The sequence below is a fragment of the Myiozetetes cayanensis genome, unplaced genomic scaffold (genome assembly GCF_022539395.1).
Source record: "Myiozetetes cayanensis isolate MyiCay16 unplaced genomic scaffold, myiCay2020 scf4, whole genome shotgun sequence".
Taxonomy (NCBI): domain Eukaryota; kingdom Metazoa; phylum Chordata; class Aves; order Passeriformes; family Tyrannidae; genus Myiozetetes; species Myiozetetes cayanensis.
The window spans coordinates 2,778,748-2,791,214 of record NW_026087631.1 but is presented as its reverse complement, the minus strand read 5'-3'; the positions used below and the strand labels follow the sequence as shown (position 1 = coordinate 2,791,214).

The 12,467-nt window shown below is 49.0% G+C and overlaps 1 protein-coding gene across 1 annotated transcript; it reads right to left on the bottom strand.

Annotated features, from left to right (window-relative positions):
- Window positions 1-254: 254 nt before the first annotated feature.
- Window positions 255-1,994, bottom strand: GADD45G (growth arrest and DNA damage inducible gamma). The gene is made up of 4 exons (XM_050329090.1): window positions 1,840-1,994; window positions 1,623-1,724; window positions 1,301-1,514; window positions 255-932 (listed from the first exon to the last, which is right to left on the bottom strand). The coding sequence occupies exons 1-4, from the start codon at window positions 1,890-1,892 to the stop codon at window positions 822-824; spliced, it is 480 nt and encodes a 159-aa protein (XP_050185047.1). The 5' UTR covers window positions 1,893-1,994; the 3' UTR covers window positions 255-821.
- Window positions 1,995-12,467: the final 10,473 nt, after the last annotated feature.

The following is a 12,467-nucleotide window of genomic DNA, read 5'->3' as shown; positions in this document are numbered from 1 at the left end:
CAATAAGTGAGCTCATTAAGCATGCAACTCCTCAGTCTTGCAAGCTGTTGCGATAAGCAGCTGTTGCAAGAGGGTAAAAGGTTGAATTATCAACTTGGACAGCACAGCACTTCATTCAGCCAGCCCAGGAAAGTGTTTGAGCAATAGCTCCATTAGTGTGGAGTATACACACTCTGACTACTGCACACAAGCAAAGCATCAGTGGTATTTCAGTGACATGCTTCCCCACCCAGCAAGCAAGACACTCCCAGAAGTTAATTGTCAAAAATTTATTATGAAAGCTTCAATAGCAGCAAATATTTCAATAAAAGTTATTGCATTATTAAACCAGTTCTGCAGAGTGACCCAAGAGGCCTGTTGAAGTCTGTCTGCTTTGGAATCTTTGTATTTGTCTCAGTAACCAATCCCCAGTAGTCCACCAAATATTGACACTTTCTCCGGTGTGTTTTGCAGACAGCACCAACAGTTCCTAGTTCCAGAACTCTATCCAGTCCTTCTGGAAAGTTTTGGCCCACTTCCCCCGACTTTCTCTCTCCCTTCTGAAACAGCTCCACGTGGCTGACAAACTTGCAATACTTCTTTCAGTTCCATGGTATGTCAGCCTCTCCATGGTTGCAGCCTACTGAGGCTCACTGGTGAGGTGAGCCGTTCTCCTCTTCCTCCTCTGTAAGAGCCCACTGCATGCCAGTCTGAGGGACCTTAATCCAGTCTCTTGACCAGGCTAATCCATGGAATCAGCAGCTTGTTGCGCAGTTTGGTGAACCCACAACACGTCGAGAATGCAACAAAGGTTTCAGCCTCCCCAGTGCACCAGGTCACGATCACTCGGGCAGGGTGATAGTTGGCACCCAGTCATTGACATTTCGGCTCTCTTCGCAAAACAAGTTCAGCTTTTCAAGAGCTGGCTCCTTCCAGCCTTCTTCATTCGGGTTCTGCCAGAAAGAAAAAAAGTTGCACACCATGAGTGCTGCCCGCTAGCTGAGGTCAGCATAATATTTACAGAAGCATTAACTTAGGACGCCAGGCACTCCCAGACAGTTTCTGTCCCGACACAGACAAGGCAGGAAGCAGAGATGGTGCCCTTGTGGACAAGGGAGGAAACCCACAGTTACGAGAAGTGCTGCCTCCTCCTACTACTACAACTCAGCTGACTCTCTGCGTGCCAAGCGCCCTTGCCGTGCCCAGCAGAGGACTCGGACACCAGCAGCGAGTGAAGGGGCCGCTCCCGACGGGCTGTGGCCGTGCGGGGCAGAGCCCGGCAGCGGCGGGGGGACAGCGCTCGCCTCCCGGGGACACCCACCGTGATGAGGATGCAGTGCAGGTCCCGCGGCTCCCCGGACTCCTCGCTGGGCCCCACGATGGCCGCCAGCTTGGCCACGTCGTTCACCCGCACGATGTCGATGTCGTTCTCGCAGCAGAAGGCTTGGATCAGGGTGAAGTGGATCTGCAGGGCGATGTCCCCCTCGTCCTCCTGGTCCGTGGCCAGCACGCAGAACGCGACGTTGTCAGGGTCGCTGTAAAAGAAGGAAGCGGCGCCTTGAGCCCCGCGGCCGCCGCCGGCCGCCCCCGCCGCCCCGCCGGGCGCACCGAGCGCGTTCCCCCCGTCCCGCCGCCCTACTTACACATTCATCAGCTTGGCCGACTCGTAGACGCCGGCAGTGAGGCAGCCTCGGCGCTGCGCCGACACCAGCAGCTCGTGGAGGGCCGTGCCGGCTCCCTGCATCCTGCGGGCCGGGAGAAGGCAAAGGGTCAGCGCCACCGCCGCCACCGCCGCGACACCGCTCGCTGCGCGCTGCCCCCGCCCGGCCCCCACCGCGGCCCACCAACACCCGCACGTACCAGTCGTGGCCCACGGGCGCAGGCTGCTGTCCGTGGATCTCCTCCAGAGTCATGGCAGCGAGTCCCCACAGCTCGGCGGCTCCGTCAGCTGCTCGATCGGCGGCTCGACCGGCAGCTCCTTCCGCTAAACCTCCCCGGGCGCTCTGAGGCGGCTGCTGCGCGGCGCGCGCTACTTATAGCCCGCGAGGCGGCCTCGCGGGCTCCCATTGGCCGGCGGGGGAGAAAGGGGCGGCTTTATTATGCTAATGGGCGCGCGCCGGAGAGGAAGCGGGGGGGGGAGGCGCGGCTCGTGCCGGGAGGCCGCGGGGGCGGGGGCGGGGCCCAGGCACGCGCCGCCCCGCCCCGGCCGAGCCTGAGGGGACAGCGGGGGGGGAAGGCCGGGGGTACCGGGAGTGACACCGGGCACGGGGTACCGGGGGGGACAGAGCTCCGGGGGTCACACACCGGTGACAGGGGTGACACACGGGTGACAGGGGTCACACACCGGTGCCAGGGGTCACACACACCGGTGCCAGGGCCGGCTCCTGCTCCCCGGCGCAGCACTCGCCGGCGGGTCGTGCCCGCGAGCAGCCCGGCGAGCCGGGACCGAAAACCCGCACGGGAGCAGGGAAAAGAAAGAAAAAAAAAAAAAAAAAAGAAAGAAAGGTTTTGTCGATACGTTTTCTGCAAATGCAAATGCAAGACGCCGAGCCCTGGCTCCCGGGAGGGGGTGATGGCCGTGCAGCCGGCCGGGCTGAGGGCAGAGCCGGGGTCCGGGCTGGCAGCGCGGCCAGCACCGCCCCGGCTGCAGCAGCCGCCCCTGCCCGGGGCTGTACGAGCAGGACCATGGCCGGGCAGCCGGGCGAGGGGATAATCCACCCCCGATCTGCACTCACGGGACAACAGCGGGGGGAGCGGGTCCGCTTGGGGCACCGCCAGGGGAGGAAACACGTCGATAACCTGCAGCAGGTGCTGAGGAGTCCAGCCTGAGGGACCAAGGCCCGGGGAAGGCACAGTTTGGGGGGCAACAGCACCTCCCCAAAACCTGCGGAGGGATCATCAAAGAGACAGCTCCAGGGCTTTCATAGCAATGCCCAGTGGAGAGGCAAGAGAAAATACGGTGCGTCAAGAGGGATGTAAAGACAACCCTTCTCCTCCTGAGAGCAGAGTAGGCTCCCTGACCAGGGAGAGCTGTGTAGACTCCATCCTTGCAGGACTGCAGTCCCGATGGGACCAAGTTCTGTTCTGAGCTCACTGATGATCCTGCTGAAAGATGTATTCGCCTACGATTCTGTAATTTTTATTTGTTTTTTTTCCCCAGCAAATAGGTATTTTTTTGCAATTGAGCTTTATTAAAAGTAGCTCTAATTTGCACAGTGTATCCTTCGTAATAAATTCATCGCAAAACAAGTCCTGTTGCTGAACTCAGATCTGAACCTGTTTGTCAGCAAACTAAGCAACAGTAAAACAAATTTTCCCACTGTGAATGAGTACGGTCTAAAGGGGCAAATCACTTTCCGAGTGCCTTCAGCGTCTGACACTCAGGCTTTCAGGTTCACGGTTAGCGCTTGTCTACCGAGTCGCAGCTTCAGACCAGCCCCAAGTCATTTAACAGAGGTTGTGGAGAGCCACCTTGGAGCCGCCTGTGCCTATTGCAACCTGCGCCGGTACAGCAGGCTGCACAAACACAGCCCTCTGACTCGGCACGCTTGCTGTTCTCCAGCCTCCAGCCACATCGTCTCCTTTGGAGTGTGCTGAAACCCGGATCCCGCGGGTGTCGTTTCCAGTACTTCACAGGCCTGGATCAGGCATGCCTCATCTGTAACTCTGTATAAGATGTACTCTGCCCAGTGGTTTCAGTTACTTGGGCACCATGGTCTCCAAATTGCCTCTCAAACTGAGCCACTTCAACGAGCTGCTGTGTTTCTGCTTCCAGTGGTTTCTGGTTTCTAGATGTCCCAGGCATCTCCACAGGTGACAGCTTTGGACCCAGCAGTAATCATTTAGTGAGCTTCCATTTTAAACTGCTGACAACAGATGCATGACATCAGCCCGACACATCCAACCTCTCTGAGAACATTTCCCAGATATCTCCAAATCTGTCAGGACTTGGGAGAAAACTCTTTGTTATAACAACCAATTTTCAGACTTAACTAACGTTTTAACCCTACCTGACATGGAAAGACATTCTTGACTTGGATGCCAAAGCAGTGACCTGTGACACTGAATTTGCTTGAGAATGGTGTAAATTCTTAGTTTGCTTTCTTTAAAAAAGATGTGAGAATTTTTCAGAAAATTATATCCTGGTCTGTATTCATGAAATAGCAATTACCTTCACTAGCTGGAATTAGCATAGTGTACATAGCACGTACTGTTCATTCTCAAAACGCAAAAACCCTTCATACATCTGCCTCTTTTTTTCTTTTTTTTTCATTTATAAATGGAGATGAATGCAGAAGAATAGCTTGAGTGGTAAGATATGTTAAATGGTATGTATCTTAGAGGTATTGAAGGGCCTATTTCTGATGTAATAAGTGGCAAATCCTGATCTGACTCACATCTTTGAAAGATGATGATATTAGCTATGACTTTGATGGCTTTCTCCTTAGAGTAGAAATGAAAGTTACTTAAAATGGACTGAAATTAGCAAGCCAAATTAACTCATAATGGAGAACAGTGCATATGTAATAGTATAACACATACATAAATGTCTAAATAATAAAGTGATATATGGAACCATATTGATGCATTCACATGCAAGCTTCCAGTCACAGTTTAATGATGCAGGACCCTGGAATTAGGGGTCCTTGATATCACACTTTTCAGTCTGCCCCAGTATTCCCGAGCCTCCTAGCACAGATGGTGCTGAAGGCCATGAAGCATTCATTACCAGATACCTGATCCAGTTTATTCCAAACCACAGTATCAACAGCAGGCCTCTGACGCAGGAGAGGAGGTGCGGAGAGGAGAGCTGTGCAAGGCCCAGGTCATGTCCCCGTCCTGAAGGCGTCAGCTCTGCAGATGTGGTGCCTTTGATGTCTGTTGAGCAAGCTGAACTTCAGTGGAGGTCAGTCTCCACTGCTTGCTTTCTTGGTCTTTTCCTCCCGTGTTTTTAGAACGAGGGAGGCACAGACTTTTGGGGGATCAACTGGTGAGTGCCTGAAGCCATATCCTGCAGATCAAGGGGGAGATGGGGGAATGGGGGGAGGCAGGCGGGGAGATGGGGAGAGGGGGAACATCACATGGCAACAGCACTCAGACATGAACGCGTGGATTCTGTGACTGCTTCTGACAGCAGGTGCGACGCCGGTGCCGCTTCCCCGTGCTGTGCTCGGCGCGGCACGGCTCGTCTTCAAACCCTTCCTTCCATCATCCCGCGGCGCCTCCAGGGCGCTCCCGAGCCTGTCCCGGCCGAGGGGGCTCTGCGCGGCCTCTGGGGACCTCCAGTGCTCATCCCTGGAATTGCCGCCCGCTCCCAGCGCATCCCCAGCCCCCGGCACGCCACACCGACGGCGACTAAGGAAAAAAAAAATAAAACCCTATTAAAAAGAAAAAAGAAAAATTGGACCTCGGTGTTTCCTGCACCCCACAGTGGGTGTGTTGATCTGTTGAGCTGCTCGAGTTGTAGGAAGGCTCTACGGAGCGACCTGCACAGACTTGATAAATGGGCTCAGGACAACTGTATGAGGTTCAGCAAGGGCAGTGCCGGGTCCTGGACCTGGGCTGCAGCAACACCACCCAGTGCTGTAGGCCTGGGGAGGAGTGGCTCGAGAGCTGTTTGGCACAAAGGGACTCGGGGTGCTGGTTCACAGCCAGCTCAATATGAGCCAGCAGTGTGCCCAGGTGGCCAAGAAGGGCAATGGCATCTTGGCCTGTATCAGCAATAGTGTGGTCAGCAGGACTAGGGAAGTGATCAGGGAAGTGATCATCCCCCTGAACGCAGCACTGGTGAGGCCACACCTTGAGTACTGTGTTCATTCAGCTCTGGACTACTCACTTTTAAAAGGACATTGGAGTGCTGAAGTGTACCCAGAAAGGAAAATAAGGGTCTTGTGCTGCATATCCAGACTTTGCATCAGAAGGACTCTCTTTACCAAGACAGACCAGTCCTTTCAGTTTAGATGGAGTACTTCCTCCTCAACGTCTTTTGTAATCCAGCAGAGCTTCTCCTCTTCCCACTCCAGTCCTCCATGAAGTCCTCCTCCTCTGCAGCCCTGTTGTCATTATCCAGCAAGCTTCTTTCTGCAGATATGACATCTCACAGAAATAAAATAAAAATCTCACAAAATAAAAACCAAACCAAAAGCTGGGTCATGTCCAGGCTCTCACTCACCAGCACCCCCAGGTCCCTCTCAGCAGGGCTGCTCTCCATCCTCCAACCTGTATCTATACCAGGGGTTGCCCCAGCCTGGCTGCAGCACCTTACACTTGGCCTCGTTGATCCTCATGAGGTTCCCATGGGCGCCCCCCCTTCTCAACTTTTCCAGGTCCCTTAAAACTTTGGAGGTTTTGACAGAGATGCCTACTTTTAGGCAACTCTCTCTTTTTATATAGGTGGGAGGTTGAAAGAGGTAATTTTGAAAACACATTCTTGGAGTGGGTGAGAGCCCTCATAGAGGAAGAGTCAAGTACAGTTGAGGCCAAGGGAAAGGGAGAAAAACTGCACCCAGCGACTTGTACTGCAGCAGCTCTGCAAAATCTGCCTTGCTTTGCTGCAATAGACAGTAGTCCCTGCCTGATAATGTAAATGGATGTTGATACCTACAACACCTTGTAATCTGGCATCAGCTAAAAGCATCAGCCAGCCAATGCAACTGAGTGATTGGGATCAGGACGCCACTGACCTTCCTTGAAACTCGTTGTTTGTAAAGGCTCCTTCCTACCTCAAAACACAGTGATATTTTCTTCAGCAGGTTTGCTTTCACTGACATACTTAAATGGCAGTATTCAGCAAGTTCAAGCCTTGTATCTCTTTACACATGAGACATCTAAACTTGCTGCTTAATTTCCTTTACTGCATTTATCTAGCCATGTTATCCCTCAGTAGTGACACACAGAATCATAGAATCATTTACTGACACATCTGCACAGCTTTTAAATACCTCCAGGGATGGTGACTCGACCGCTTCCCTGGGCAGCCTGTTCCAGTGCTTGACAACCCTTCCGGTGAACAAACTTTTCCTAATGTCTATCCTGTTACATTCCTAATATGAGTTTATCCTAATATCCAATCTAAACCTCCCTTGGCACAACTTGAGGCCGTTTCTTCTTGTCCTATCACTTGATACCTGGGAAAAGCCGACACCCACCTCTCTACTGCCTCCTTCCAGGCAGTTGTAGAGAGCAAAAAGGTCTCCCCAGAGCTTCCTTTTCTCCAGGCTGAACAACCCCAGCTCCCTCAGCTGCTCCTCATAGGACTTGTTTTACAGACCCTTCACCAGCCCTATTTCCCCTCTCTGGACACACTCCAGCACCTCAATGTCTTTCTTGTAGAAACATTGCACATGTGGGTTTCATCTTCTGAAAAACAATATGATCCTGCTCATCTCTGTCCACCAGGAGTGACTAATAGGGTTACAGACAGGAAGTTTTTATTTCCATGCTTATCTTCGCTGTTGCACTCCTGAGAGACCCACCCTCGTATGCATTAAAAAAAAAAAAAAAAAAGCAAGCAATTGTTAAACCTGCTTTGCCCATTCTGTACTCAGACTGTAGTGAGCTGCAAGTGTGCAAGGAACATGTATCCGGAACAGCCCCCTCCCCAGCCCTGTGCCAAAATCTGCATAATTCACATCCTACTGGGAGCTGAGAAAGGCAGTCCAAAGCATCTCTTGGGGGGTAACTGATGACGTGTCAGGGAACCTTCTGCAACACCACAGCTCAGGAGTCCCTCAGAAACACTGGGAGGCATAATTTTTTTTTCTTTTCTTTTTAATTAATAACTGCTGAAAGCCAAGTTTTCTTGGCAACGCTTTCTCTTTTTTCAGATCAGAATTTTATCAGGGCAGATTTTTCAGGATCCTCTCCTGGGATTTCTGTGTGTCTGTAGGTCCAGCAACTGAAGCCTTATTGTGCATTCACAGCAGCCCTGACTGGCTGCTGTAGGACTGGTAATCCTAGACACATTCACAGCCCATATGCACCACGGCTGCAGAACACCCAGCTCAGTAAATCCTTTTTTTTTCCCTGGCCAAATCAGACAGATTGTGCAAGCATGTTCATCTGAAGCCTGTGTGCCAGGAAGTCTGCAGTGTCAGATTTACTATCCTTGAGCATTGTCCAGGAATGCCTGGAAATCTTACTTAGTAGTATGACTTCAGATGGAAGGTTAGAAAATTATACTAAAAAATTATATTTGTTAATAATTCAAGCCAGAAGAAGGGCAGCAAATCCTAGCATCAAAAATCCCAGGTTCTGGCTCTCCATTCACTCAACACTGCAGCCCTGCAGCTGCTGCCAACAACAGTCTCAAGTGAGGCTCAGTTACAAATAAAACTGGGAGCTTCTTGTGGTATAGCTGTTTTTCATCACCACTTACCTTACTTCCTTATATTGTTTTTTCTGCTCTATCTGTTAATGCCTGCACAGGGGCCTCTCTCCTCCAGCAAAATAAAACTACTGAAAAACAGCCTCGTTTTGCTGTCTCTCCAGTTCAACCAGATGACATTAAAGACAGATTTGAATTACGAAGCTGTTTGTCCCAATGACAGTGGCTCCATATGATGCCAAAGTGAGTTTTTTAACAGCTGAACATAATTTGATCAGTGTAACACTAAAGAATCTGATTTTTTTTTTTGTTTTGTTGTGTGCTGACCTTTCTTAGAGATGCCAAGAAATGTTAAAAAACAAATGCTTAAGGAGATCACTGAAGAGCTGTCTGTGTTACAGTGAAAGAAGAGCACGATCTTCCCTTAGCTCAGATGCTGCCAGAATTATTCATTTCACTGGGCAATTCTACAGCATGAAGAAATGTAATGCACAAAGTAGACAGATCACAGAAGCATAGATTGGTTTGGATTGGAAGGGACCTTAAAAATCAGCTACTTCCAACCTCCCTGCCACAGACAGGGACAACTTTCACTAGACCAGTTTGTTCCACACCCCATCCAACCTGGCTTTGAGCCGGGCAATCTGTTCCAGTGCCACGTCACACCACTCTCACAGAAAATAATTTCTTTCATATATCTGACCTACCTGAGTGAAATATCCTGATCCTTCGTTAGTTCTTTGGTGTCCTCTGTCGCAGGTGTAACAGAACGGGCAACTTGAGAATGAGAACTCAGATGGTTAGTCTAGATCTTAAATGTGCAACTCCGAGTTTTTTCCATGTGCTTTTTCCTGCCTTTGAAACAAAAATCTATGAGACTGGCTCACATCTAAACGTGTCAGAAATTAGATCTGATGGGAGTGGGGTTACCTTACCTCGACCCTTTTCTTTGAAACAAACTGAAAGGTAAGAACAGCAAAAATCTTTACCAACCAACCTCAGTTATTTGCTGAGACACCTCTGCACATGCCAATTTTCCCTGCTCACAAGCAACATCAAATGAGAACATTTGTATCCACCAATCCTTGAGACAGTAAATAAAGGAAAAACTTAAAAGTGGAAAACGGACACATTTTCTGTTTCCTTTTCACTCACACAAGATGAATAGAAACATGTTCTTTAGATATATATAAGCATATTAATTAAGCTAGTATGTAATGATATCTAGAAGTTCAGATTTTCTCTTTGAAGCCTTGTTAATCAAATGCCCCAAACATCACCCTGAGAAGTGAGCCGTGAGTGACTCCCACAAAGTGAAATCCAGTTGCACTCTTTGATGCACAAGGTTACAAAAAGCAAGCGGTGACAGATGATAAATGTGCAGAAATATAACTTAAGATTTAGATGCAGTTTAGTGCTGTGTAGGACAGCAGGCCAACTGGAAGCTATTGATTATGAAATTACTGCAGTAATTCCTGGCTATCACGTTCCTGTGCGTAATCCTTGTCATTTTCCCATGTAGCCCTGTTCCTCAGTTACTGAGTATTTTGGACCAAACATATAAATCACAGGTTTCCACCCACACCTTAGGTGTTCATTTGGTAGGGGGAAGGCGGGGCAGGCAGTGGCACAGGTGTTGTACATAAGAAGCAGGGTGGCATTTCTCTTGAGAAATGTACTCTGGTCAGTTACTATCTGGGGCATGGATATGACACTGTTTCCAGAAAATGTGGATACCTAAAACTTCTCTGATTCCAGTCAGGTTGTATACGATCCTGGGCATCAGGCAGACACTCTTAGTGGCAATTAAAAAGTCAGTGTCCACATCAACAGCGCAAGTTCTGTCAGCTGTGATTTATGCCTGGCCCCTGACACCTGCTCTCAGGATCACACATGTTGTTCACCATAAACAAGCCTTAAGGGAAGGATGCAGTGGTCCTCCACATGGAGACCAGAATGCAGTTTTCCCCAGTTCCAGCTGCCTCCCTTGAGCAATAGAAGCAGAGTGTCTGAGCAGGACTCTCTCACGTGCAGCATGTACTGGAGTTTGGTGAGGAGTGGGACTGCCTACTTGTACTGGCTGAACAGAAAGGGTGTCAGGCGGCACCCATGCCAGTGCAGCATATAATTTCCACCAAAGCTATGCCCAGGGAGGGCTTCTGACAGTCCTGGAAATGGAAACGGGGATGTATGAGAACACTGAGCAAAGTCTTTTGTGCCCAGCCAAATAAACAGGGGCAGAAGCAACAGCTGCCACGGGTCCTGGGTTTGCCTGGGCAGAACAGCCAATTTTGGTGCTCAGTGCAGCTTTAAAGATGTGGGCTGTGCACTCTGGACCATCAAGGCCTAGTTATAGGAGGCAGCACTGAAAGTCTGAAATTGCTCTAGACATTCCCACCAGCAAGAATTCATTTTTGGGAACGTCTCTATTCGAAGCTGAATCAGATATGGAGAGGATGAAGGAATAAGATCTATGCCCCTCAACTTGCACCCACCCCCTGCCCTTATGAGTCTTTCTGTAGCTGTGTACCCAAAGCTGTAACATCTGGGAAGGCAGTAGTTCTTCAGAGTCCCACAGTTATCGAACAGGGACTCCTCTCCTCACGACACCGCATTTGATAATTCGTTTTAGTGCACAGCATCTCATTTCCCACTACGGTGCTCTGCCTCTGTAATTTGTATAATACAGATAAGGGAGGCCATTAGCAAGCTCCTTCGACTTGTGCCTCCAAATATTCTGAGAAAAAGGATGCCAAAGTGGGCTTTCAAGACTTATCTCGCACAGTGACTTCACTGTCCGTACATACGTACGCAATGAGGACGAGTAAAATCACTGGAGGCATGCACTGATCTAGTCTCTTGTTTAGTATTCTTCTGTAACCTGATGAATGAGTGTTAAAAAGAAGAAAAAAAGATCTGCCTGCTACTACAGGTAATGCCAGAAACCAAAAAATACATGCTACCTTTAGGGTGGCATTATCATACATGTAAAGCAAAATAGCGTAGATGTTTTTTATAGTGTGGAAGAGTTTGAAAATTGGGGACTAATACAGAGTCCTTTCTCTGCTCTGCACAGAACTTGTGTGAAACGGACCTCTAGTGGTTAAAATGGGTATTTCTTCAAACCTTTTTATTGAGGAAGTCTGGGAACATTGGACCCGACATTTATGTGAGAATAATAAGACTGAATTTGTTACAGAGCTCTTCTTCCACTGTACAGCACTGTGCAACAAGCAGTTATCATTCAGAATACAGAAGCAACTGTAAAACCTTAAGACAACTACCGAAGACGGGAAGCCTAGGAATTATTCATGTAGCTTGGCATGTACTAACAAGGATTAAAGAGAATGCTGGCCAAGTAGTCTTGTATTGTGGTTTGAAATGGGGAATATGCTGTAGAGTTTAGTCATCTCTGTTTTTCACAAGAGCAAGACTTGTTTAGTAATCTGGACATCAGCACATCTAACTCTGTCCAAGATGATATGTAACCCTGGGCAAAATGGTAAATCTCTCTGTGCCTTGTCTAGTTCCAGATGTGCCAAACAGGATCAGCAGACTGGCTGAAGGTCTGCATATTTTCTGTAATTTTAGATCTTTCCAGTTCCTGGATTCATGCTAGCGAAGGGAAGCTTTTTGTTTTTTGAATTATCGCTTACTTGCTCTTACAGCTTGAGAGAAAAGCTAGCATGGGAATGAAATATATAGAGTGACGGCAAAATTTAAAAATAAAATAATAATATAAAAACAGGATTAAAAAAATCTGCTAATTGAAAAAAAAATCTTTAAATCAAATGTCATGACATTTTCTGTGGTTTGTTTGTCAAGCTTTTGGCAAAGGAGGGGCTACAGGGCTGTGGGAAGGAACAACACTGGAGGAATTCATGGAGGACTGTCTCCCGTGGGTGGGACCCCACACTGAAGCAGAGGAAGAGCGTGAGGAGTCCTTCTCCTGAGGAGGAAGGAGCAGCAGAGACATGTGATGAACTGACTGCTGCAGCTGGAGAAGGCAGAGAATTTTGGGTTGAAGTTAAATCTGGGAAGAAGAGAAGGATGGGATGAAGGCATTTCAAGATTTGGTTTGTATCTCTCGTTATCCTGCTCTGATTTGATTGGCAATAAATTAAATTGCTTTCTCCAAGCCTGTTTGGCCCATGAATGATCC

What these genes read in the sequence shown, in the direction of transcription:
- GADD45G (XM_050329090.1), bottom strand. Translation starts at nt 1,892, where the DNA reads ATGACTCTGGAGGAGATCCACGGACAGCAGCCTGCGCCCGTGGGCCAC. An exon ending in GCGCCCGTGGGCCACGACTG is followed by an intron (nt 1,725 to 1,839) that starts GTACGTGCGGGT and finishes CCCGGCCCGCAG; the next exon opens with GATGCAGGGAGCCGGCACGG. An exon ending in TGCACTGCATCCTCATCACG is followed by an intron (nt 933 to 1,300) that starts GTGGGTGTCCCC and finishes TCTTTCTGGCAG; the next exon opens with AACCCGAATGAAGAAGGCTG.